General features: G+C 36.5%; 1 protein-coding gene across 1 annotated transcript; it reads right to left on the reverse strand.

The window, feature by feature from the left end:
* Positions 1–21,514: 21,514 nt before the first annotated feature.
* LOC115720780 (DNA excision repair protein ERCC-1) lies at positions 21,515–24,715 on the reverse strand. Its single transcript, XM_030649960.2, has 9 exons — positions 24,376–24,715; positions 23,823–23,940; positions 23,591–23,694; positions 23,086–23,185; positions 22,894–22,970; positions 22,588–22,687; positions 22,351–22,422; positions 22,166–22,234; positions 21,515–22,061 (listed from the first exon to the last, which is right to left on the reverse strand). Exons 1-9 carry the CDS (start codon positions 24,600–24,602, stop codon positions 21,756–21,758), a joined length of 1,173 nt encoding a protein of 390 aa, XP_030505820.2. The 5' UTR covers positions 24,603–24,715; the 3' UTR covers positions 21,515–21,755.
* Between the last annotated feature and the right edge of the window lie 529 nt (positions 24,716–25,244).

Here is a 25,244-nt window from a genome sequence, read left to right on the forward strand (position 1 = left end):
TTTTCCAATTTTAAATATTTCCAATTTGAAATATTTCCAATTTTAAAATATTTTCAATTTGGAATTTTTCAATTTTTAAATATTTCCATTTTGAAATATTTCCAATTTTAAATATTTCCTATTATGGTAAGATTTAAAATTTGTTACCTTCTTTAATATTTATATATTATTTAATTATAAGATTAGATATTTTGATATTTAACAAATTTTAAATTAAAAGATAACTTTGTCTTTTTATTTAAAATATTATATTAAAATTATCTTATATGACAAATTAAATAATTAATAAATTTAAAATTAACATAGATATTTTTATAGATACACTTACCATAATATTTTCAAATTTAAAATTTGTTATTTTGTTAAATATTTAATTATTTATAAATTATAAGTTTAAAAAATAATATTTTTCTATATATATCATTTTTTTCCTTATTGGAAATTTATAAATCATATCTTGTAGAGATTTGAATATTGCTTAATTTAAGATTTTTTTGACATATAATTATGGTAATTATGATTTATTTATTATTTTATTCTTAAAATAATAATTATCTAACCAAATCTATTTTAAAATTTGTTTATTTTAATTAAATTATAAGATTTGAAAGTGATATTGAAGATTCTTTCTTTCAAATCATTGATCTTATTTGATATTTAATTTAACTTGATTCAAATAAACCTAGATATTTTAAAATTAGTTTCCTTTATTTTTGAGATTTTAAGGTTTGTTTTAACAATCCTAAATTTTCAAAATTTAATTGGTTAGTTTAAGAATAATAATCTAATTATATTAATATCTTATTTCACATTTGTTACATGGCCAATGTTTGTTTATTTATTTATATTGTTTATTCAATTTTTTTTTAAACAAACCTATTATTTATTTGATCTAAATTGCTATGATTAACTTGTTGACAGATCCAATGATCTGATTTTAATCATAGTCCAATTGTCAATAGATCTTATGAATAATTTGTAACAGGTAATTTTTGTACTTCTTTCATCTGTGTAAACCTAGTAACATGATAGGGCCCATCCAAATCATTTGACCTGTGTGAGCCTATATGTTTGCTATTGGGCTTAGATGCATATAGGAAGCTCATTTAAGTTTTACTAAGTAAATGGACTAGGTTGCTAAAATAAAATTTGACATAAGTAATTTTATTTAGGCCTAATTAGATTTGGGCTTATTCAATGGATAACAATTATTTATTTAAAGGTTAAATTCTTCTCTTTAGGGCCTTGTGTGAGAGTTGGGGGCCAATAGAAGTGGGTACGACATACTAAACCGAGCTCCCCCTCACATGAACTACCCTAATTGTGAAGGCCCATTTGCCTTATTTAAATAATTGTATTAGGTTAATTATATTAGTCTAACCTAATTAAAATTGAATTAGCAACATAATTAACTTTTAAAATATATGAAATTTATTTTTCATTTAATATTTTAAAGTTAATTTTAGAAAAACTCTTAGTTAATGATATATATTCTAGATAGTTATTTCTAGTACTAATTATTATTTCTAATATTAAATAGGAAAATATCATTGATTGTGCAATTAATTGTTTAATAATCAATTTTGGTACAATCTAAGTTTAGTATATTTTCCTAGTATTAAACTAGAATTAATAATTAAGTTTCCTCTATACTTAATTATTTATTTCTTGAATTTAATACATTTAAATAAATTGAAAATTTCAATATTTAAGTTGATTTTCATCATGATACTTAAATATGGTTATTTTCAGGTTATTTAATTAAAGTGGAAAATTATGTTAAGTTTGGAATCTTATTTCAGAATAACTTAAATTTGAATAATTTCAAAATATATTTTATTTTATTTTATTAATCTTTTTCCCACAATTTCGAAATTGCATTTCTTTAATGCAGAAATTTCGAATTTTATTTGAAAAATAGATTAAAGTTGAAAATTATTTATTTTAATTTTGGACCAACTTAAATCAATGATTTTTTTCATTTAATGATTAATTAAAATAAATGAACTAAAATATATTATAATTAGAAATTGAATTAATTAGTCTATGAAAGTCTAGATAGATATTATCTGTTTTGCTTGAAGTATTTTTCTAGTGTATTTAATTAAATAGAAAATTAATATTTAAGTTGATTTTCATCATGATACTTAAATATTTGAAATTTTTCTTTAATATTTAATTAAATAGGAAAATTATATTTTTGTTGTAAATTAATTTTATTAATTAATTTTGGGCCAATATAAAATTAAGATAATTTTTCCAGGATTTATTTTTATTTTATTTTAAGGCATTTTCGAAAGTAGTATTCTTATACACTTCATTTTTCGAAATGCAATATATATTTATAGAAAATTAAATTTGAGTTGTAAATTAATTTAAATTAATTTTGAAACAACTTAAATTGAATAATTTCTAAATATTTATTGGAAATTATTACTAAGATGGAAATAATTCACGTTATTTTCATATCCATCTAACTCTAATTTATAAATATTACATTAAAATTTATATTTAGAATTTTTCATTCTAAATTGGAAATTTTAATTAAATAAATATATATATTTAAAATAAATAAATTAAAATAAGTTTCAGAAGAAAATACAACTTTCATTAAATAATGAGCTTTATTATTAGGATATTCGATCTCCATTGTTGGTTTTACATAGCTATTGTTTAGTGAGTAATCCTCCGTAATGGAGGAACGTTCATTAACAAGTTAGCACCGTTTAATCTCGAAAGATAAGTAATCTTGTAAGTTTTTTATATAGTATTGATCACCCTAATGGTGGCGACTGTATAAGACTTGCAAGAATATGAAACAATGGTGGAAGCTCATAAGATAGAATAGCCTTGACTATCGCCTAAATGGGACAACGCTGGATTCCAATCTTGATCGAATAAAAGGTTGCTAGAATGTTTATCATATTAGATGAGCTGACAACTCTATTCAATGGATGGTATCACTGACTCTCGCTTAAACAGGACACTGATATCAGTTTGTTGAAGACCTTGGAAATTATTTAGGATTGTATGTTTTAGTATTTTCACTTATCATTCCTACTTGCTATGTGATTATTAATTTCTGAATTGTGTATGAATTTATATTGAACCATGTTATTTTCTGTTATTAAATTGAACTTTAATTTCGAATCTTTATTGTTGGTCTAACTTGGTTTTTTTTTTCTAATGAGATAAATCCCTAATGGATTTGCACCATTAGACAAACATAATAGTGTTAGATCTCGAAAGATAAATATTGTATATGCAACATCTAGTTGTTCATCAATTGATGACACCTTAGACTAGTATTTTACGATATGAAACAAGAAGATTGTATAAATAAGATTACTTTGACTCTCGCTAATCGGAGCATCGTTGGATTCTTATTTAAAACGAAATTATCCTAATTCCTCTTAGCTTATTCATTTCGAATTAGCTCAATGACATATCATTCGATGAATGGTCTATAAATCATATAAAGTCATTCTATATTTTCTCTTTAGAAATTAAATGACGAATATGATTATATTCTCGAAATTCTATCCCGAAATGATATAAATCCTCAATCTTAGAAATCTCCTACTTGTATGGGCAAATCAACTTAGAGTTAAATTAGTAGTGGTGGTCCAAGAAAGAATTACTCATTATACAGTTACACTTTCACAAGTGTTTCATAACCATTTTCTATCAATGGATTCAAACTGTATGAGTTGAGTATTCTGTGACCAGGATCCACTTACACTATTCTAAGAACTCTTTAATGTAACTAAACCTGAGTCATCAAAAGACTACAACCATGTTTTATAAATCTATGGCATTTGTATCTTGTTCATAGTGGTTTTGACAGGATCATTCTCTGCAAAGAGTTAATATGCCTATATCCACTGAAAGTAAGTTCATCTCATTCGCAGATGGATGTACATTCAGGGGTGGATATGAGTTTTCGTTGTATTCTTAAAAATGATCACTCTAGATTTTACCTTATGCAAAATAAATTTGAAATGTTTGAAAAATTTCATGAATTTCTAGCAATGGAGAAAACCATTAAGGTAAGTGGTTAAAGATCTTGCGAACTGATAGGGGTGGAGAAAAAGTTAGTAGATATGCAGTTCAAAGATCATTAATTTGATTTTTGAATTATATTTAAACTTACCTCCCCATAAATTCAATTTGCATATTGATAATTAGTTACTAGTCGTTGCCTAAATCCTTGTATGGTAATATAATTTCAGAATGATGCAATGGTTGTATACTTAATGAAAATCATTACTAGATTCATGGATGACCTAATCGAAATCTTAAGAAAAGCTAGAACTGTTAACCATGGTTTGCATGTTTGTTAGCTATTCTGAGTGATTAGGGGTGGACCATCCCATAGTCATTAGATAAGAAAGTGTTTGTTTAAACAAATACTACTTTTCTAAGAAAATGACTAAGTCTGAAAATAAAGGAGATAATTTTTTCTTAATTCCAAAAGTGTTCTATCATCTTATTTGACATATGATGATCCCACTTCCTCTGTTGTCTTGACACAACCGAAGAGGTCAATACCATTTATGTAAAGCCCGCTTAGTTAATTTGGAAATTAGCAGTTATTTATGTTAATCAGGAAATTATTTATAGCTATTTAAATAATTTATCATGGATATTTATGGAATTCAGATATGCATAATTATGTTATCAGCAGTTTTTATATTTCGCATTTCCGGTGTCCGGTATTTTGGAACGCGGCGTTTGGCTCAGTAGAAATCACAACTTAGTATGTTAGTATTTTGGGGACGGGTTTAGACATTGGGAATGTCGGGAATGGCCGGGAATTTAGAATGTCCCAAAAATACCCCCTTTAGTGATTTTATGGTGGAGGGGCAAAATGGTCTTTTTGCCCCATTAATGTTTTGCTTTATGTGATTTATTAAATGGAAATTAAATAATTGCTTAAGTGTTATGTGGCTGAAATGAATAAATGTATGTGTTATATGTTATTCTTTTTTTTATCAAAAAATTCATTAAGTGTCAAAAAATTAAGGAAATTTTCATGCAAACACTCTCTTTCTCTCTTCCCCATTTCGGCTGAACCTTGGCTGTGCAAAGGCTGGTTTTTCTTTGATGATTCAAGCCCTAGATTGCAACTTTAGTGATCCCTTGTTGTGGTATGTGCTTCCTTGTTCATTTCTCTTTAAATTTCTTGGAAAAAAATGATGAAATGCATGTGATTGTGAAATGTTTGTGCTGCTGTAATTTTGTTGTTAATTTATGGATTCAAAGCATGATTTTTGATGTTAAATGAGTTGTGTGAAGCATGAGTAGCTAGATTGTTCAAGCTTTTAAATTATATGTGAAAATTGATGATTTTTGTGAGAAAATGCCATGTTTTGTTTCTGTATAATTGCTGGGTGTTTTTGTTAGTTTGCAGAGGGTTTTTCTTGCTTAGTTAAGTAGAATTAACTAGGCTAGGGTGCATGCTAGTGGGTTTAACCAAGTTTGAGTTCTTGAACTCAAAGCTTGGTCTTCAATGGTGAAATTTGCTTGTGAGGTTTCTGGGTAGGTTTGAGGCCTTGGAATGGTCATTTGGGACCTATGTAGGAGGTCTGGAAAGTTTGGGACCATTTGGGTTCGAATTGGTCAAGATATGGGAATTTTTGGTTGCTGCCTGCGAGGAACCGGAATTCCGGTTGAGCATCCGGAATTCCGGATGGGGGTTCAGGTTTCCCAGAACCGGAATTCCGGTTGGGCAACTGGACTTCCGGATGGGGGATTTTTCAGAACCCTAGTTTTCCTCGTTTTTGGGTTTTTAGGGGTATTGCCATGCTTTTTATCGATAGGGAAACTTTTAGTTTCGAGTTTTAGTCCCCGGGAAGTGATTTAGCGTGTCACTTATAGCGTTGTGGTTTTTATGGTTTAGGAGCCAGTAATCCGCCGTTCGCCTTCGGGCCGGTCGGGTTGACCGCACACCCGAAATCTAATCCGGGTAAGATTAGTATAACGGTATGCATATGTAGATTACATGTTTAGCGTGCATGTAGGAAGCCCGTTAGATTACATTAGATATGTATTTAGGCTTCGAACCACCCAACCCCGTCACGTCGGTACATTGTGCCGGAGTATGACCAAGCAATGGAGTATGACCGGCTCGACCGATCAGCCGACACTTGGTTGGTGGTTCCGTGCTATTGACGTATCCCGTCGGACAGCCGGGAGTATGACCAAGAATGAGTATGACCGGTTCGCCCGATCAGGAGGATATAGTAACACGTCGGTACAGGCTGGAGTATGACCAGCAGCCGGAGTATGACCGGTTCGACCGATCAGGTTGTTACGTGTTAATAGTACCGTCCCCTGAACGTTCAAAACTCAGTACCATGTTGGACATGGCAGTAGTGCTCAGTACCATGTTGGACATGGCGCAGCGGGACTCGGCATCGTGTTGGACACGGCAGTCAGTTTTATGTATGATATTATTATGCTTTTCTTACTGAGTCTGTCGACTCACAGTTTACGTTGCATGTGTAGGTAAAGGCAAGGCAGTTGCTGATGGACCGTGAGCGAGCTTATGGGGTTGTACATGTCGGGGCGGTTAGGCCTGGAGCGTACGATCCTCGGGACAGCACAGCTGAGATTTTGTAATTGTCGTTAGACGACTTTATTTTGATGTAAAAGTTGAACAGTGAAAACGTTTGTAAATATTTTTATAAATCGGGATCCCGAGACTTTTTGGTAAAATGGTTTATAAGTTTAATGAAAAAGCAAAATTTTAATTAATCACGTTTTTCCATAAACCTCGTTGATTAGCAACGAGCTGCACAGTACGTTTAAAAATCACGTAATACGCCTAAATTAGTTAGGGTGTTACAATTTGGTATCAGAGCCGCCAGGTTGTCTTCCGAAGATCGTCACGACATGTACAATCGTCATCAGCAGTTAGCTCGGTTCACGGTTCAGTAAGCCTTTATTGCTTTAGTAGTTTATTTTATTCAGTTATGAAAAAGAAAAGCCTGTTAGGAAGCATGTTAGTAGCCTGATAGTAGAATAGGCGCATGTTTCATTTCTAATTTCCAAATTAAGCGGCATTAGTAAGCTCGCCCTGAATACGACCTGATATGCCAACTCTTGGTTTCGCAGGCGGTTCTAACTAGATGGACGCCAGGCGGACCACGAGGAGTCAGGGCAACTCAGTGGGGTCGAATCAGGGAGAGGGAGCTCGGTTTCCCCCACCTGCTAGGGGCCGAGGTAGAGGTCCCCGAGGCAGGGCTCGTGGTCGGGGTGATGAGAACCCGCCACAGGCTGCCCAGGCTCCCCCAGCCGATCAGGGAGCCCCGAACCGGGAGTTACGGTTTGCGGAGATGCAAGCCGGGATCGAAGAGCAAGACCTCGAGATTCGTAGGTTGAGACAGCAGGTGCTCCCGCAGCCTCCCGTGCCGCAGTTCCGGTGGCACCGCCCCTCGCCGCCTGTGCCGAGATGGTAGTGGCGGCCCACGTATTGGAACCTTTATATGAACGGTTCCGAAGCAAGCACCTCCGTATTCCCGGGAGGTCCGGATGTGTCGAAAGCCGAGCGGTGGCTTACGGTGATCACCAGAATCTTGAACTTTATGGGTGTCACCGCAACGACAGAGTGGTGTGCGCCACCTTTCGGTTCCGGGAGGATGCCACAGTATGGTGGGACATGGTGTCTCGGTATTCATGATGTCACCACCATGACTTGGGAGAGGTTCCAGGAACTTTTCAATGCGAAGTACTACAACGAGGCGGTTAGAAGCGCCAAGAGAAAGGAATTCGTTCACCTGACCCAGCGGGAGAACATGAGTGTCACTGAGTATACTACTCAGTTTGACCGGTTGGCGAGGTTAGCCTCGGGAATTGTGCCGACCGACTTCAGCAGGAAGGAGAAGTATCTGGACGGGTTGAATCCCAAGATCAGGCATGACCTGATGATTACCACCGACGACGCGCACCACCTACGCTCGGATGGTGGAGAAGGCACCGCGAGCCGAGGGGCGCGGTGGGGTGTATGTCGATTTAACCGACTCGGTTGGTGGCGGAGCTCCTACCCCTCCCGCATCAGCTTTAGCAGGGGGAGTAGTGGTTCGGCCATTGATCGAGGAAGAGGGCACCCATCGCTTCGGCGGCTCGAGTCGAACAAGAGGTTCCGGGGGAACCGAACGAGAGGAGTCGTCCGGGTGGTAATGAGACTCGCTTCTCCTATCCCGAGTGCCCTATCCGCAAGAGGCATCATCGGGGAGAGTGCAAGGGGCGGGGATGCTTCCATTGTGGCATGCCCGGCACTTCAAGAGGGAATGTCCCCGGCTCCGGCCGAGGCACCGAGAGCTCCAGCGATGCCCACTCCACCCGGGGTATTCGCGATCACGCAGCCGATGCGGATGCCGGCCCATCGGTTGTTACAGTCGCATTCTTATTAACGACTCGTTTTATTCGTCGTTTGATTCTGGGGCTACACGTTCTTATGTGGCGGCCAGAGTCTTTAGTAAGTTGGGTAGACCCTTTGATAGATATGAGTCAGGGTTTGGAACCCTGTTACCTGGCGGAGAATTGGTTATCTCCAATAGGTGGATTAGGTCTATGCCGATCAGAATAGATGGTAGAGAGTTGAGCGCTGATCTGATAGAGATGAGCTTAGTCGAATTTGATATTATTTTAGGAATGGATTTCCTATCTAAATATTCGGCGAGCATTGATTGCAAGAGGAAGATGGTGATCTTCCAACCAGAAAGTGAAGAACCGTTCGTATTTGTGGGTTCGGTTCAGGGATCTCGGATCCCGGTGATCTCGACTATGTCAGCGAGAGAATTATTGCACGGTGGGTGCTTAGGGTTTCTGGCCGTGGTGGTGGACACCACTCGGCCAGACACCATTCGGCCAGAGGACATCAGCGTGGTTCGGGAATTTTTGGACGTTTTTCCCGAAGAACTTCCAGGGTTACCACCTCAGCGGGAGATTGATTTTGTGATTGACTTGGCACCAGGGGTGGATCCGGTTTCTAAAGCCCCGTATAGGATGGCTCCAGCTGAACTTAAGGAGTTAAAGATTCAGCTCCAGGGGTTGCTTGACATAGGGTTCATTCGGCCCAGTGTGTCACCCTGGGGAGCCCCGGTTTTGTTCGTGAAAAAGAAGGATGGATCGATGAGGATGTGCATCGACTACAGAGAGTTGAACAAGCTGACGGTGAAGAATAAATATCCATTACCTAGGATCGATGACTTGTTCGATCAGCTTCAGGGGAAGACGGTCTTTTCTAAGATTGACCTCCGTTCGGGTTATCATCAGTTGAGGATCCGAGAGGAGGACATTCCAAAGACGGCTTTCCGCACTAGGTATGGACACTACGAGTTCCTGGTTATGTCATTCGGACTAACCAATGCTCCTGCAGCATTCATGGACCTGATGAATAGGGTATTCAAGGATTTCCTCGATATCTGTGTGATTGTGTTTATCGACGATATCCTCGTGTACTCTCAGTCAGAAGAGGAGCATGAGTTACACCTTCAGATGGTACTGCAACGACTTCGAGAACATAGACTCTACGCCAAGTTCAAGAAATGTGAGTTCTGGTTGTCTCAGGTGTCCTTCCTAGGGCACATTGTGAGTAAAGATGGGATCAAGGTGGATCCCGGGAAGATCGAATCCGTCAGGGATTGGCCGAGACCGAAGACAGTGACAGAGATCAGAAGCTTTTTGGGATTAGCTGGGTATTACCGTAGGTTCGTGGAGGGGTTCTCCAAAATTTCAATGCCCCTAACCGAGCTTACAAAGAAGAATCAGCGATTTATCTGGTCAGATAAATGCGAAGCTAGTTTTCAGGAGCTGAAACAGAGATTGATTACTGCTCCGGTGCTAGCTTTGCCTTCGGACAAGGAGAAGTTTGTGGTCTATTGTGACGCATCCAAACAGGGTTTGGGGTGCGTATTGATGCAGGCCGATCGGGTTATCGCTTACGCCTCCCGTCAGTTAAAGGATTATGAACAGCGATACCCGACTCATGATTTAGAATTGGCCGCAGTGGTATTTGCACTGAAGATTTGGCGGCATTACTTGTATGGTGAGAAGTGCGAGATCTACACCGACCATAAGAGTCTCAAGTATTTCTTTACTCAGAAAGAATTGAACATGAGACAGAGGCGTTGGTTGGAACTAGTGAAGGATTATGATTGCGAGATCCTCTACCATCCCGGGAAAGCCAATGTAGTGGCCGATGCCCTGAGCAGAAAGGGTCCCGGGCAAGTGGCTAGCATGGTTCAGATCTCACCTCAGCTAGCAGAGGATATGGTCAGGTCCAGCATTGAGTTTGTGGTAGGACAGCTACACAACTTAACGCTGCAATCTGATCTGTTAGAAAGAATAAAAGTTGCTCAGACGACAGATCCGGAGTTAGTGAAGATCCGAGATGAGGTATTGGCTGGTCAAGCCAAAGACTTTTCAAAGGTCGGTATAGTGGAGTGCTTTTGTATAAAGCCAGGGTTTGTGTCCCGAACAGTGTGGACTTGAGGAACGAGATCTTTGAGGAGGCTCATTCTACTCCATATTCTCTGCATCCCGGCACCACCAAGATGTACCAAGATTTGAAACCGTACTTCTGGTGGAGCGGTATGAAGAAGAATTTGGTAGAATTCGTTTCGAGATGCCTCACGTGTCAGCAGATCAAGGCTGAACATCGTAGACCACAGGTTGTTGCAGCCTCTAACCCTACCAGAGTGGAAATGGGAGGACATTACGATGGATTTTGTGGTCGGGTTACCTAGGACCACGGGTATGTATGACTCCATCTGGGTAGTGGTGGATCGATTTACGAAATCTGCTCATTTTCTGCCGGTTAGAACAACGTTTACAGTGGATCAGTTGGCAGAGTTATACGTCAGGGAGATAGTGAGACTTCACGGGGTACCGAAGTCTATAGTTTCGGACAGGGATCCGAAATTCACCTCCAAATTTTGGCAGAGTTTGCAACGGGCAATGGGTACGAAGTTAAAATTCAGTACAGCATTTCATCCTCAGACAGATGGTCAGTCCGAAAGGACAATTCAGATATTGGAGGACATGCTGAGAGCCTGTGTTATGGACTTTGAGGGTTCATGGAATAAATACCTACCGTTAGTAGAGTTCTCATACAACAACAGTTACCAGAGTACAATAGGGATGGCACCCTACGAACTGTTGTACGGTAGGAAATGTAGATCCCCTATCCATTGGGATGAGACAGGGGAGAGGAAATACCTAGGTCCGGAGTCAGTTCAGCGGACCAATGAGGCAATAGAGAAGATTAAAGCTAGAATGCTTGCCTCCCAGAGCATGACGAAGAGTTACGCATCCGAAACGTCGAGATGTTGAGTTCCGAGTAGGGGACCATGTGTTTTTGCGAGTATCTCCGATGAAGGGGATTAAACGTTTCGGGAAAAGAGGCAAGTTATGCCCTAGATTTACAGGACCTTTCGAGATTCTCGAGAAGATAGGTCAAGTGGCATATCGGTTAGCATTGCCTCCAGCTTTATCGACTAGCACAACGTATTTCATGTCTCAATGTTGAGAAAATACGTTTCAGACCCCTCTCATATACTCAGTTATGAGAGCCTTCACTTCACCGATATGTCTTATGAAGAACAGCCAGTGCAGATCCTGGATAGAAAGGATAAAGTCCTTCGGAATAAGACCATAGCGTTGGTCAAGGTTCTCTGGAGAAACAGTAAGGTGGAAGAAGCCACCTGGGAGCTAGAATCAGATATACGAGCTCAATATCCAGAGTTATTCAGGTTAGATTTCGGGGACGAAATCCTTTTAAGGGGGGGATAGTTGTAAAGCCCGCTTAGTTAATTTGGAAATTAGCAGTTATTTATGTTAATCAGGAAATTATTTATAGCTATTTAAATAATTTATCATGGATATTTATGGAATTCAGATATGCATAATTATGTTATCAGCAGTTTTTATATTTCGCATTTCCGGTGTCCGGTATTTTGGAACGCGGCGTTTGGCTCAGTAGAAATCACAACTTAGTATGTTAGTATTTTGGGGACGGGTTTAGACATTGGGAATGTCGGGAATGGCCGGGAATTTAGAATGTCCCAAAAATACCCCCTTTAGTGATTTTATGGTGGAGGGGCAAAATGGTCTTTTTGCCCCATTAATGTTTTGCTTTATGTGATTTATTAAATGGAAATTAAATAATTGCTTAAGTGTTATGTGGCTGAAATGAATAAATGTATGTGTTATATGTTATTCCCTTTTTATCAAAAAATTCATTAAGTGTCAAAAAATTAAGGAAATTTTCATGCAAACACTCTCTTTCTCTCTTCCCCATTTCGGCTGAACCTTGGCTGTGCAAAGGCTGGTTTTTCTTTGATGATTCAAGCCCTAGATTGCAACTTTAGTGATCCCTTGTTGTGGTATGTGCTTCCTTGTTCATTTCTCTTTAAATTTCTTGGAAAAAAATGATGAAATGCATGTGATTGTGAAATGTTTGTCTTCTTTGTAATTTTGTTGTTAATTTATGGATTCAAAGCATGATTTTTGATGTTAAATGAGTTGTGTGAAGCATGAGTAGCTAGATTGTTCAAGCTTTTAAATTATATGTGAAAATTGATGATTTTTGTGAGAAAATGCCATGTTTTGTTTCTGTATAATTGCTGGGTGTTTTTGTTAGTTTGCAGAGGGTTTTTCTTGCTTAGTTAAGTAGAATTAACTAGGCTAGGGTGCATGCTAGTGGGTTTAACCAAGTTTGAGTTCTTGAACTCAAAGCTTGGTCTTCAATGGTGAAATTTGCTTGTGAGGTTTCTGGGTAGGTTTGAGGCCTTGGAATGGTCATTTGGGACCTATGTAGGAGGTCTGGAAAGTTTGGGACCATTTGGGTTCGAATTGGTCAAGATATGGGAATTTTTGGTTGTCGCTCGCGAGGAACCGGAATTCGGTTGAGCATCCGGAATTCGGATGGGGTTCGCATTTTTCAGAACCGAATTCCGGTTGGGCAACCGGACTTCCGGATGGGGGATTTTTCAGAACCCTAGTTTTCCTCGTTTTTGGGTTTTTAGGGGTATTGCCATGCTTTTTATCGATAGGGAAACTTTTAGTTTCGAGTTTTAGTCCCCGGGAAGTGATTTAGCGTGTCACTTATAGCGTTGTGGTTTTTATGGTTTAGGAGCCAGTAATCCGCCGTTCGCCTTCGTTCCGGTCGGGTTGACCCGCACACCCGAAATCGGAATCCGGGTAAGATTAGTATAACAGTATGCATATGTAGATTACATGTTTAGCGTGCATGTAGGAAGCCTGTTAGATTACATTAGATATGTATTTAGGCTTCGAACCACCCAACCCTGTCACGTCGGTACAGGCTGGAGTATGACCAGCAGCCGGAGTATGACCGGTTCGACCGATCAGGCTGACACTTGGTTGGTGGTTCCGTGCTATTGACGTATCCCGTCGGGACAGGCTGGAGTATGACCAGCAGCCGGAGTATGACCGGTTCGCCCGATCAGGAGGATATAGTAACACGTCGGTACAGCCGGAGTATGACCAAGAAATGAGTATGACCGGTTCGACCGATCGTGTTGTTACGTGTTAATAGTACCGTCCCCCGAACGTTCAAAACTCGGCACCATGTTGGACATGGCGGTAGTGCTCGGTACCATGTTGGACATGGCGTAAGCGGGACTCAGTATCGTGTTGGACACGGCAGTCAGTTTTATGTATGATATTATTATGCTTTTCTTACTGAGTCTGTCGACTCACAGTTTACGTTGCATGTGTAGGTAAAGGCAAGGCAGTTGCTGATGGACCGTGAGCGAGCTTATGGGGTTGTACATGTCGGGGCGGTTAGGCCTGGAGCGTACGATCCTCGGGATAAAGACACGGCTGAGATTTTGTAATTGTCGTTAGACGACTTTATTTTGATGTAAAAGTTGAACAGTGAAAACGTTTGTAAATATTTTTATAAATCGGGATCCCGAGACTTTTTGGTAAAATGGTTTATAAGTTTAATGAAAAAGCAAAATTTTAATTAATCACGTTTTTCCATAAACCTCGTTGATTAGCAACGAGCTGCACAGTACGTTTAAAAATCACGTAATACGCCTAAATTAGTTAGGGTGTTACAATTTAGTTTTCTTAGACATAATTCACGGTACCTTGCCGTAGTGGGAGAGTTTCTAGGAACTCACCTTCTTATGACTTGGAAGACACTAGTGATTAAAATCCATTGTGAGTTTAAACAAGTAATGGATTGTCAAGATAAGAAACTAAGAAGAAAAGCCAAGAGAACTATAGTTTGATCCATTCACATGGAGTAACCTAAAGTTCCTATTACAAGGACATAAAAGGAAATTTTCGTTAATAAGTCTATTCAATGGATTTAACAAAACTTCCTGTTCCTAGTATTATAGGTTTGAGTTTATCTAAACCTATGGCTTGTGGTATACCTGGTAATTACTTACTATAATGCAAGCAACTTACTTTAGTAAGATGCTGAAGCATTTTCTTTCAAATGGCAATCTATAGAAGCTTCAAAACTTCTAAGCATAGATTTTATTTATCTAAGGAAAAGTCTCAACTATTCCAGAAAAGATAAAGCCATGAAAGAATTTCTTAAATCAACAGTGAGAGGTCTCAGATATGCTTTAGTATGCCTTAGACCAGACACCTGCTGTTGAGTGGGAGTAATGAGTAGGTATCAGATTAATCCAGGAGAGGAATATTGGAAGACAATCAAGAAAATCTTAAGATTAAGAAGAGGAACTATATGTTAGTCAATAAGGGTGTGTTTAAAACTCTTAGACTACACCACATCAGATTTCAAGACTTGCCTTTGTGCTAGAAAGTCTGCTGATAAAATGATGATTACTCTTGGGGTGGAGTAGTGATTTTGGAGAAGTGCAAAAACCTATCTGAAGTCTCTTAGTCTACCAGAAAGAGACTGAATGTTAAAGTTGCAGGAAAGGTACTTATTCAGTCTAAGGAAAGTTCTATACATTTGTGGCACCGTTCCAACTTGCCTTAACTACTAGTGTTACTTTCTGAATAACCATGAAGTAGTTGCCAAAAGTATAGAATCCAGTATCCCAAGAGAGTAGACATATAGAGAGGAATTTCACATTATCAAGGATTTTGTGATTAAGGAAGAGTAATGGTGGAGAAGAGGTTGTGTTTAATTCAACCTGTCAGATCCTATTACGAGGAGTTTACTACTATTACACTTGATTTGTATATCAAGGTGTTGAGATTATTTGAAATGCACATTTTGTTTTATATTAGTGCAAGTGGGAGTTTGTTGGGTTTTGTGCCCTAAATAAAACCACTTTCAATATAATCAGATTTACTTATTAATAAAGATCAGAAATAACATTTTATGTTGCATGGTTCACATGATTTATTTCATGATTATATATATATAATGTATGAATTCTATTTAAGTCCAGAACATATAAATTTGTTAATGATTATAGTGTTGTCAGCACAGTGGAATATAATCTTAATAATATGTTCGAAAGTTTATTCCCTGATTTGTCAGAACACTGGATTTACACTGACATGGTATAATCAGCGATAAGTATTCTTACACCTTGGAAAAGTGTTATGTCCTTTCCAGGACATTGGCAAAGTTTACCAGTATCGGATGTATGGAGTATACATTGGAAGGGACCGATATTGAACTTTGATTAGATATATTAGAATTTACCGTAATATCTATTCAATTTAATATCACCTGTTGATCCTAGATCAAATGATCTTAATCCTGATATGATTCGGTTCAATCTCAAGAGTGTTATTCGTGTTCTTTGATTTGTTAGTTAAGCCTACTTTCGGGTCAGCGTGATACGTACATTTTGGGAACACGGTAGTGCAATTGAGTGGGAGCGCTAACATAAATATGGAATCTATTGTTAGAATTTATTTTACCAGGATCTTAGATCTACTCACAAGTATGTTTATTAACACCCTAAATAAGAACTTTCTAAAACGATAAATTAAACACATATAAAGTTTAAGAAACCTTACATTGGGTGCAGCGGAATAATATGACTCCTTCCGTTCAGATATCTAGCCCTTGATTCCTTTCTGTAGCAGAGCATTATCAATATCTGAACCTGGATCTCTTTCTCTGAATCTTTGATGCTGAAACTCCTTTGCTGATGATCTTTCTTCACGATCTTCCTCACTATGATTGAGGTATTGCTTGATGTGTGTGGGCACTACTCTAATCACTAAGGATTTCCAAAATTCAAAGGAAGAAGAAAGAAGAAGTGGTAGATAAAGATAGGGAGAGAGAGAGGCTCAGTTTTTCTGAATCAGAAGAAGTGTTTTTCCTGAAGCCTTCACTATCTATTTATAGCATTCCACTAGGGTTAGATTTGAATTATATGGCATTAAAATAATGAAAAAATCAATTTAAAACAGCTACAAAGGTGGCCGGCCATACACTTAGTGGATTGGGCCTTGTTTTTGCAATTTTGCAATTTTAACACCTTTTGTATCTGATTTTCTCAAAAATGCCAATTTCCTAATTCAACCATTTAAATGCCAATTCTAACTATTTAATAACTATAAATAATTATTAAATAATATTGTCATTTATCATATTTATTAATTGAACCATACAAAGTATCATAATTAACAAATATGCCCCTATAAACTCTTTCTTTACAATTTCGCCCTTACTTAGTGAAAAATTCACAAATAGACATAGTCTAGTTTGAGAATTATAATTGATTAATCAAAACCAATTACATGAGTCTTACAAGCAATATTATCTCAACTAGTGGGGGGACCATGGGTCTATATAACCGAGCTTCCAATAAGTAGATCAAGAATTTAGCACTAAAATTCACTAACTTATTAATTCTTCGTTGAATCCACGCATAGAACTTAGAATTGCACTCTCAGTATATAGAATGCTCTATATGTTCCACCATATAGACACATCATTAGTTATCCATTGTTATAATCCTAATTTGATCAATGATCCTCTATATGAATGATCTACACTGTAAAGGGATTAAATTACCGTTACACCCTACAATGTATTTATTCCTTAAAACACTTGACCCCGTATAAATGATATTTCAGCTTATGTGAAATGAGTACTCCACCATTTACGTTCGTTTGGTCAAGCTCGAAGGAGATCATCCTTTGCTTACTATTCGCCAGATAGAAGCTATAGATTCCATGTTTATGCTAGCGCTCCCACTCAATTGCACTACCGTGTTCCCAAAATGTACGTATCACCCTGACCTAAAAGTAGGCTTAACTAACAAATCAAAGAACACGAATAGCCTTTCGAGATTGAGCCTAATCATAACAGGATTAAGAACATTTGATCTAGGATCAACTAGGCGATATTGACTTGAATAGATATTACGGTAAGTTTAATAAATCTAAGTCAAAGTTCAATATCGGTCCCTTCCGATGCATACTCCATGCATCCAACCTGAGCTTTACTTTAACCAATGTTCTGGAAAGAACATAGTATTTCTCCAAATACAAGTAAACTCTTGTTGTAGATTATCATATCAGTAAAACCCTGTGTCTGATAAATCTAGGAAACTTTATTCACATAGTCATGTTTACTTTCCAATGTGTTGACGACACAATAAATAGGATCAAGTATGTGAAAAGGGTTTCAGATGAATTTATACATTATGTACATATAATCATGAAATAAAATCATGTGAACCATGCAACATTAAATGTTATTTCTGATCTATATTAATAAGTAAATCTGATTATATTGAAATGAGTTTTATTTAGGGCATAAAACCCAACATCTATAGCTTCTATTTGGCGAATAGAAAGTAAAGGATGATTTCCTTCGAGCTTAACCAAATGAAGATAAATGGTGGAATACTCATTTCACTTAGCTGAAATATCATTTATACAGGGTTAAGTGTTTTAAGGATAAAATACATTGTAGGGTGTTACGGTAATTTAATCCCTTTACAGTGTAAATCATCTATATAGAGGATCATTGATCAAATTAGGATTATAACAATGGATAACTAATGACGTATCTATATCGTGGAACATATAGAGCGTTCTATATGAGTGAGAGTGCAATTCCAAGTTCTAAGAGTGGATTCAATAAGGAATTAATAAGTTAGGGAATTTACTTGGTAAATTCGGTTTGACTTATTTGAAGCTCGGTTATATAGACCCATGGTCCCCATACTAGTTGAGACCATACTGCTTGTAAGACTCAGTTAATTGATTTTAATTAATCAATTATAATTCTAAAAGTTAGACTATGTCTACTTTATGAATTTTCACTAAGCAAGGGCGAAATTGTAAAGAAAAGAGATTCTAGGTTTATTTATTAATTAACATACTTTATATGTCTAAATTAATAAATATATTAAATGGCAATATTATTTAATAATTATTTTTAAGTTATTAAATAATTAGAATTGACATTTGAATGGTTAAATTGGGAAATTGGCATTTTTGAGAAAATGGGAATGGAAAATAACAAAATGGGAAAGTTGCAAAGTGAGGCCCAATTTCCTTATATGGGCCGCCCACTATGCATAGGCTTTTACCATTTTATTTTTCCATTATTTTTAATGCCACACAATTCTAACCTAACCCTAGAGAGCGTTCTATAAATAGAAAGTGTTGGCTTCAGGAAACTCATAACTTTGCACATTGTTTCCTTCAGAGAAAAGCCAAGCCGTCCCTTCTCTCTCTTTTCTTCTCTTCTAATTTCGAAATTCCCTTGAGTGATAGAGTAGTGCCCACACACATCAAGTGGTACCTCAATCATAGTATGTAAGACTATGGAAAATCAACATCAAAGAAGGAGAGAAAGAGATCCAGGTTCAGATCTTGGTGATGCTCTGCTATAGAAAGGAATCAAGGGCTACAGATCTGAACGGAAGGAGTCAGTATATTCCGCTGCACCCAATGTAAGGTTTTCTTAAACTCTTATGTGTTTATTTCATTGTTTTTAGAATTCATATTAGGATGTTAATCAAACATACTTAGTAGTAAATCTAGATCCTGGTAAAATAATTCCAACAGGTGTGTCCTTTGTTTGGTCCTCTACTGTGACTATGACTCCTTCCTTTCCCATGACAAGGCTTCCTTTGAGTAGATTTTCCTCTACTCGGATTTAGTTCTCCATTAGAGCCACCATTTCTTTTTGTCTTCATCTCTAAATCCTTTGATTTTAAGGCAGAGCTAACCTCATCAAGAGTGATAGATGTTCTTCCATGCTTAATTGTTTTTTTTACTTCTCTGTAAGTTTCTGGCAATGAATTAAGTATGATGATGGCTTGGTTCTCATCACTAAGTGCCTCATTCTCCCCTGAGTTTGCAAGTTCAATATGCATTCTCAAGAATTCATCAAGAATGGGATCTAAGGTTTTGGATTGGTTCATCTTGAAACCAAAAATCCTTTCCTTGAGATAGATCTTATTTTTCAAAGATTTCCGTTGAATTGCTCTTCTAGGTTTTTCCAAATTTTTGATGGAGTCTCTTCCTTGTCTACCAATCTGATTATTGCATCTGACAGATTGAATATCAAGATTCCAGTAGCAGTTTCTAAGTATTCTTCCTGCTGAATCTTTGAGGTTCCTTCTGGTCATTCAATAGGTTCATCTAGCACCCTTAGCAATTTTTGTTGAGCTAGGAGAGACCTAATTTTCCTTCTCCATTCTATAATCACTTGTACCATCAAATTTATCAATATCAACTTTTATGTTACTCATTTTGATAAAATTGAAATCAGATGGAGTTTAGAAATCTCAGTTTGTTTGCTGTCTTGTGATGTTTCTACTTCTACTTCTGGATCAATTTCTGATTCAGAACTTTGATTTTCTTCCAAGTTTGAGTGTGTTCTTGATTCTTGATAATCTTTCTTTCAAGATTGCTTGCCAATCTCCTTCCTGATAATTCTACCCTTAGTTTTGTTGATCTTCTTAGCCAAACCAGGCTCTGATACCACTGTAGGATTTTTGACCAATTTAACCTACACCAACAAAACACTATTATCAGTATCCAAGGTCAATTTTGACCTTTCCTTAGTCTAAGTAATATTAGACAAAAACGGCAATATTTTAACCACACGACACCAAACCCTGTGTCGTTTAATCCTTCAGCTTAAAGACTTCTCAAGAAAAGTCTAGAAGCCTTAACTCACACACTTAGCCTCTCTGATTCAAAAACTAGAAACCCTAGCAGAGCAAGTTCTTCACAAGAACTTGCTCGATCCTAAGTAGAAACCCTAGGATCTTCATCCAAACACACATAGATTAGTTTAATCAAATGAAAAACAAGAGAAAGGGAGAGAAAACACCAGAATTATTTCAGAATTCACCCAAAAATCAGGGCTACGTCTCTGTCAAGCTCATCTCAGAGATCTAGCTTGATATCCACTATCAACAATGGCGATTTACAATATTTTGGAGCTTCCTGTCACAGAAAACGATCAGGTAAGACTCGATTCTTTCATTGTACACTTTTTGATTTTGTTCTTCTCTGTTTTGTTCTCGATCTAACTCAGTTTTCTGTTTTTGTGCATGTACTTCCTTCCTTCTACCTCCTCACCACGAGAACTTGCTTTCTCTTCTCTGGATCTTGGGGCATAAGTCTCAAACTAGGGTTTATTCCTTTAATCTTCTCTCTTTTTTGTTCTAAGTCTATTTTGCCTTTGATTTACTGCTTATATATTATGTTGAAGTCGGTTGATCAAAGATCTGGGAGTTAGTTACAAAAAACAGTTGTAACTAACTCCTGGTTCTTGGTCTAGTAGAGGCAAAGCCACCTAGGATTGAGTCTTTTTATTTTTCTGTTGTGAATGTGTTGATATATGCTGATGTGGATATTGTATGTAAGGGACTGGTTATAAGTGAAATTTACTCAACAACGCAAATATAGTTGTTATTGCATATGGTGTTGAGGTTGTGCATAAGACAGTAATTTTTTAAAATCCTTTTTTTCTTTTGTTTTTTTTTTATTTGTTTTAGTCTTATTTTACAGTTGTTTTGCCATGATTATTTATTTGACGTCGCTTTCACTATTTTTGCTCAATCTTGTCCGAGTGAATGGTTGTTTTCTGGGTGTGTTCGTGTTGTTGTGGTGGTTCCGTGCGTGAGTGTGGAAGATAGAGACATTGTTCTTAATATTCAATGTCTACAATATAAAAGAAAACAAAAAACTCAACACAATATAAAAATAATTTTTACCGTGTGGCAATAAAATTGTAAACATTTATCCAAAACTCAGTATTTTTGTAAAACCGTCAATATAATATCACCAACTTCCCGATCTGCTATTACTTTGTTACCACTTCAACTACTTCTAATACCACAGTATTTGGGTTCTAAATAGATGTTACTACCTTTCCGTTGCAGCCAACTACAAAGGACTATTGAGCATGTGGTTATGTACTGTTGATTTGTCTTAAAACTTAAAAGTGGGAGATTTATGGGGTTTGGCTGTTTGCTTCATAACTTCTAAAAACCCTACTGTAACAGCAAGCATTACAGAGTAATTTCAGTATGTTGTTATATATAGATCAACACAGTAATAAACGCTGTCCTTTTTTATTTTGTTCACATAATGCAAGGATGATAATGCTTTATGAATTTGGATTGACATTATATAAATGTACATCTTGAGGAAGCTTGTGAAAAAGTAATAGAGTAAAGAGAAGAGAGCATGAAGAAGACTGTTTCCTAGTGTCACAGAGTGCAAAAAGAATCTTATGCTCAAGGCTAATTGAAGTCAGAAAAATATGTGAGCTTAAACTATCATGAATTATCTTTTTAAGCTTCCTCTTCGGTGGCAGAACTTGTTTCACCTTTCCTCTTACACGGTGACTTTGTGTTATTTCTAACAACTTTATCAGCATATTTGGCAAAAGCAGCCGATAGGGCTGATTTAATTGTCAAATCAGGTTCTTTTTTACTTCTTTTGCCGTCATTTTCTGCATCTACTTGTTCGGCTTTTTCTTTATCTTCATTCACTGAGCTCGGTTTGACATTATTCTGGGTAGAGGTTTCTGGAACAGTAGGAACGCTGACGACTGCACGTTTGAACGGTTCATGAAAAGTATCATGCAAGCGCTTTACCTGTTAGCACCATAGGTTCCCAATATTGGAAAAGCTAGTTCTTATCAACTTACAGAGAAATTAAAACAATATAAAAAAGTTGACATGCCGCTCAGCATAGACACCTTTCTCTCTCCTATGCCTGGGCAGCGTGCTAGATCTTCCATTGATGCATCCATGATATGAGATAGAGACTGCAAAAAGAATAACAATAGTAAAAAGAAAGAACCCACGCTGTTAAATATATATATATACTAAACTACAAGATATTTGGCCATAAGAATTCTCAGGGTAAGAAAGTAGGTAGTACCCCAAATGTTGTGCCAAGTGTTACTACATCAGTCTTGTTAACATGACGAACTGTAGTGAGAGCATGGTTCAGCTACAATCAACATTGGGATAAAATGTGTTCAGTCAGTGCACAACAATCTAATAGATGCACCCTATAAATTTCCAAAATCTAGCCATAGTTCAATAGAACCTGTTCCCATATAATACGCCAGCATCACCTGAGCAGGCAAAAAATATAAGCTAAAGAGAATCATACCCGTGATAAATAATCTGTATCCATTTGTCCTTGTATAATATCTGCAGACTTGTTTTCATACACTTTTATAGTCTCTAAGTAGCGACCGCATTCCTCTAAGCTACAAACAAGAGAAAAGAAATAAAGAGTTGGTTGTGAAATCCAAGGACATCTTCCCTTTAAAAAAAATTAACGAAATCCAAGGACATAAATAAGCTACTTCAAAAGCAGCAATACATTCAAGTTTTGAAACAGTATTCCAACAGCCAAAAGAGGTATTGTCAAATATGTATATTTCATTTACATTGAAAATTACATATATTATACCTCCAACCACATAACAGGGTACAATCATGAAGCAGAGCCGTCTTAGTAACTTCAAGTAAAGGCTTAACAACATCTTCCTGCAACAATAACATCAGTAAGTCAAGCACCATTTTTCGAAAACTTGAAACTGGTGAAATCTCTACTACTGAAGTCCGAAGTTCTTACACATGATCAGTTGGCTTAATTGCTTACCACATCAACATGGCAAAGAACAACACGTAGCTTGAAGTTCTTTTGCAATTCCCTTATACGGTAATATAAGTAGTCTGGATGCAGTAGATGATACCGAAGGCTGTAACAAATGGTCAAATGAGTAGAAAAAACAGGTAGTTTTAACACAATGTCATAATAATATTTCAATAACAAAAATACCTTTGGGAAGTAGGAATGAAAATATAAAAATAGGTATATGAACGAGAATAAGAATAATAAATGGAAAGGAATAAAATTTAAAGTGTATAGAAAAAAAAATTATTATATTCTTAATCATTTTGCATTGGAATGGAGTTTTCTTCTACGAAATAGTCATTCTACTAAAATAGTGAAAAAATTATTTTATTGGAAGGACATTACAATAATTTAAAATGCAACCAAACAAAGAAATAGAATGAAAATTGATTCTTATCGATTCCATTTCATTACCTCCAACCAAACGCCCCTAATGGCATTGTACAAAGCTACAAATAGAACACCTAACCTTAGATAGAGAGCGCAAGAGCCTTGTCCAAGTAAGTAGTCACAAACAATATCTGCAAAAACCCATCTCACATTCCTGATATGCTTAAGCAAGGGATTGCCTTTCTGCATCAAGAATTGTAGATAAAGTAAAACATCGACTCCTATTTCTGGTTAACAATCATTATAGATTTTTCAGTGTGCCCTTTTCATACATTTGAAATCTTCATATGGACCCAAAATAAAATAGGTACCTGTCTGTGGCTCACAAGAATGGCATTGCGATTCTGAGTAGATGACGATGAAGATGAAGCAACGGAGCTAGTAGACGCAACTGGCAATGGAGATGCAACATTTGACTGTAGATATTCCCTGACGCAAGAAATCACATTACCTAAAAACTATTAATACAAGGAACTGAAACAAAATCTTCATATTGCCATTGACTTTATAACTTCCACTAGCAAGGTTTTAGTGCTAAAATAGACTCGGTGAAGGCTTGATCATATACATGTGTCTATACATAAATAACAAATTATAAAATATTACACCTGAAACAACAGAAACATAAGCTTCAAAAGATTTTAAGTTTCTGCTCACCAATTAAAATAAAAACCGAAATTCCATCTAATTAAAAGATCAAAACAAGCAATCAATTCTTCCAAAACAGCAAAAAAGTAACAAGTTTCCTGTTTTGAATGCGTATGTATATAAAACCTCACTCACTTGGCTTAGAAAAAAAAAACAAAAAAACAAAATATGAATCCTCACTCCGTGGGTTTGGAGTAAAATGGCCAAAAGGGCTACCTGGAAGTCGTAGTCTGGGTAACCTGTGGAGGCTCTAAAGGAGGAGGAGAGTATAATTCAGAGGATTTAACGAAAGAAAAAGCTTGGGAAAAGCTTTGAGAAGGAGCGAAGAGAGAGGGTGGTGTTGACTTTGACTGTGAGCTTTCAATCACCTCTTGATATGAAGGTATCTTAATTACCACCTTATTCTTCTTCGGCTCGGGCTCAATGTTATCTTCTTCCTCCATCACTATCTATCCGATCCGATCGTCCTTTGCCTCTGTGATTGTGAAGCACCACACAGGCACACAGGATTGAACCGTTCGGAAAATGCTGGGCTTCGGAATTTTTTCTGTTTTTCTTTTTAAATGGGTCATTGTAGTTTCAAAGGCCCATTTAATGGTACCCAAACGACATGTCGTTTAACTTTCTTGTGACATATCCCTATCAAACAGAATTTACTAATAAATTTCTGGACAACAAATGTTATTGTTGCTTTAAAAAAATTAGGGGATTTTTCATTTTTAAACTTTAAAATAGTTTTTTTTATATTTTTACGGAATTCTACATAGAAACTCTTATTGCAACTAGCGCTGCAACCTAAATTGTAACAAAAAATCGTATAAAAACCCGTGTTGTAACTAACGCTACAACCAACTTAGAAACTCAAACCGTAAATTTAAAAAAAAAAAAAAAAAGTTAAAAAAAAAATATATGGAGTAATTCCCAAAAAAATTATAACCATATATATTTGTCATGGATAAGGATTCTAATTATTTCATTGATACTCAAGTGTCAAATATATTTATTCAAAAAAGATAGGGAAATTTTCATGTGCCACCTTATTTTGGCAATTATTTTAAAAAATGATGTTATTTTTGTTATGTTAA

Source organism: Cannabis sativa, chromosome 2 (genome assembly GCF_029168945.1).
Source record: "Cannabis sativa cultivar Pink pepper isolate KNU-18-1 chromosome 2, ASM2916894v1, whole genome shotgun sequence".
Lineage (NCBI taxonomy): Eukaryota > Viridiplantae > Streptophyta > Magnoliopsida > Rosales > Cannabaceae > Cannabis > Cannabis sativa.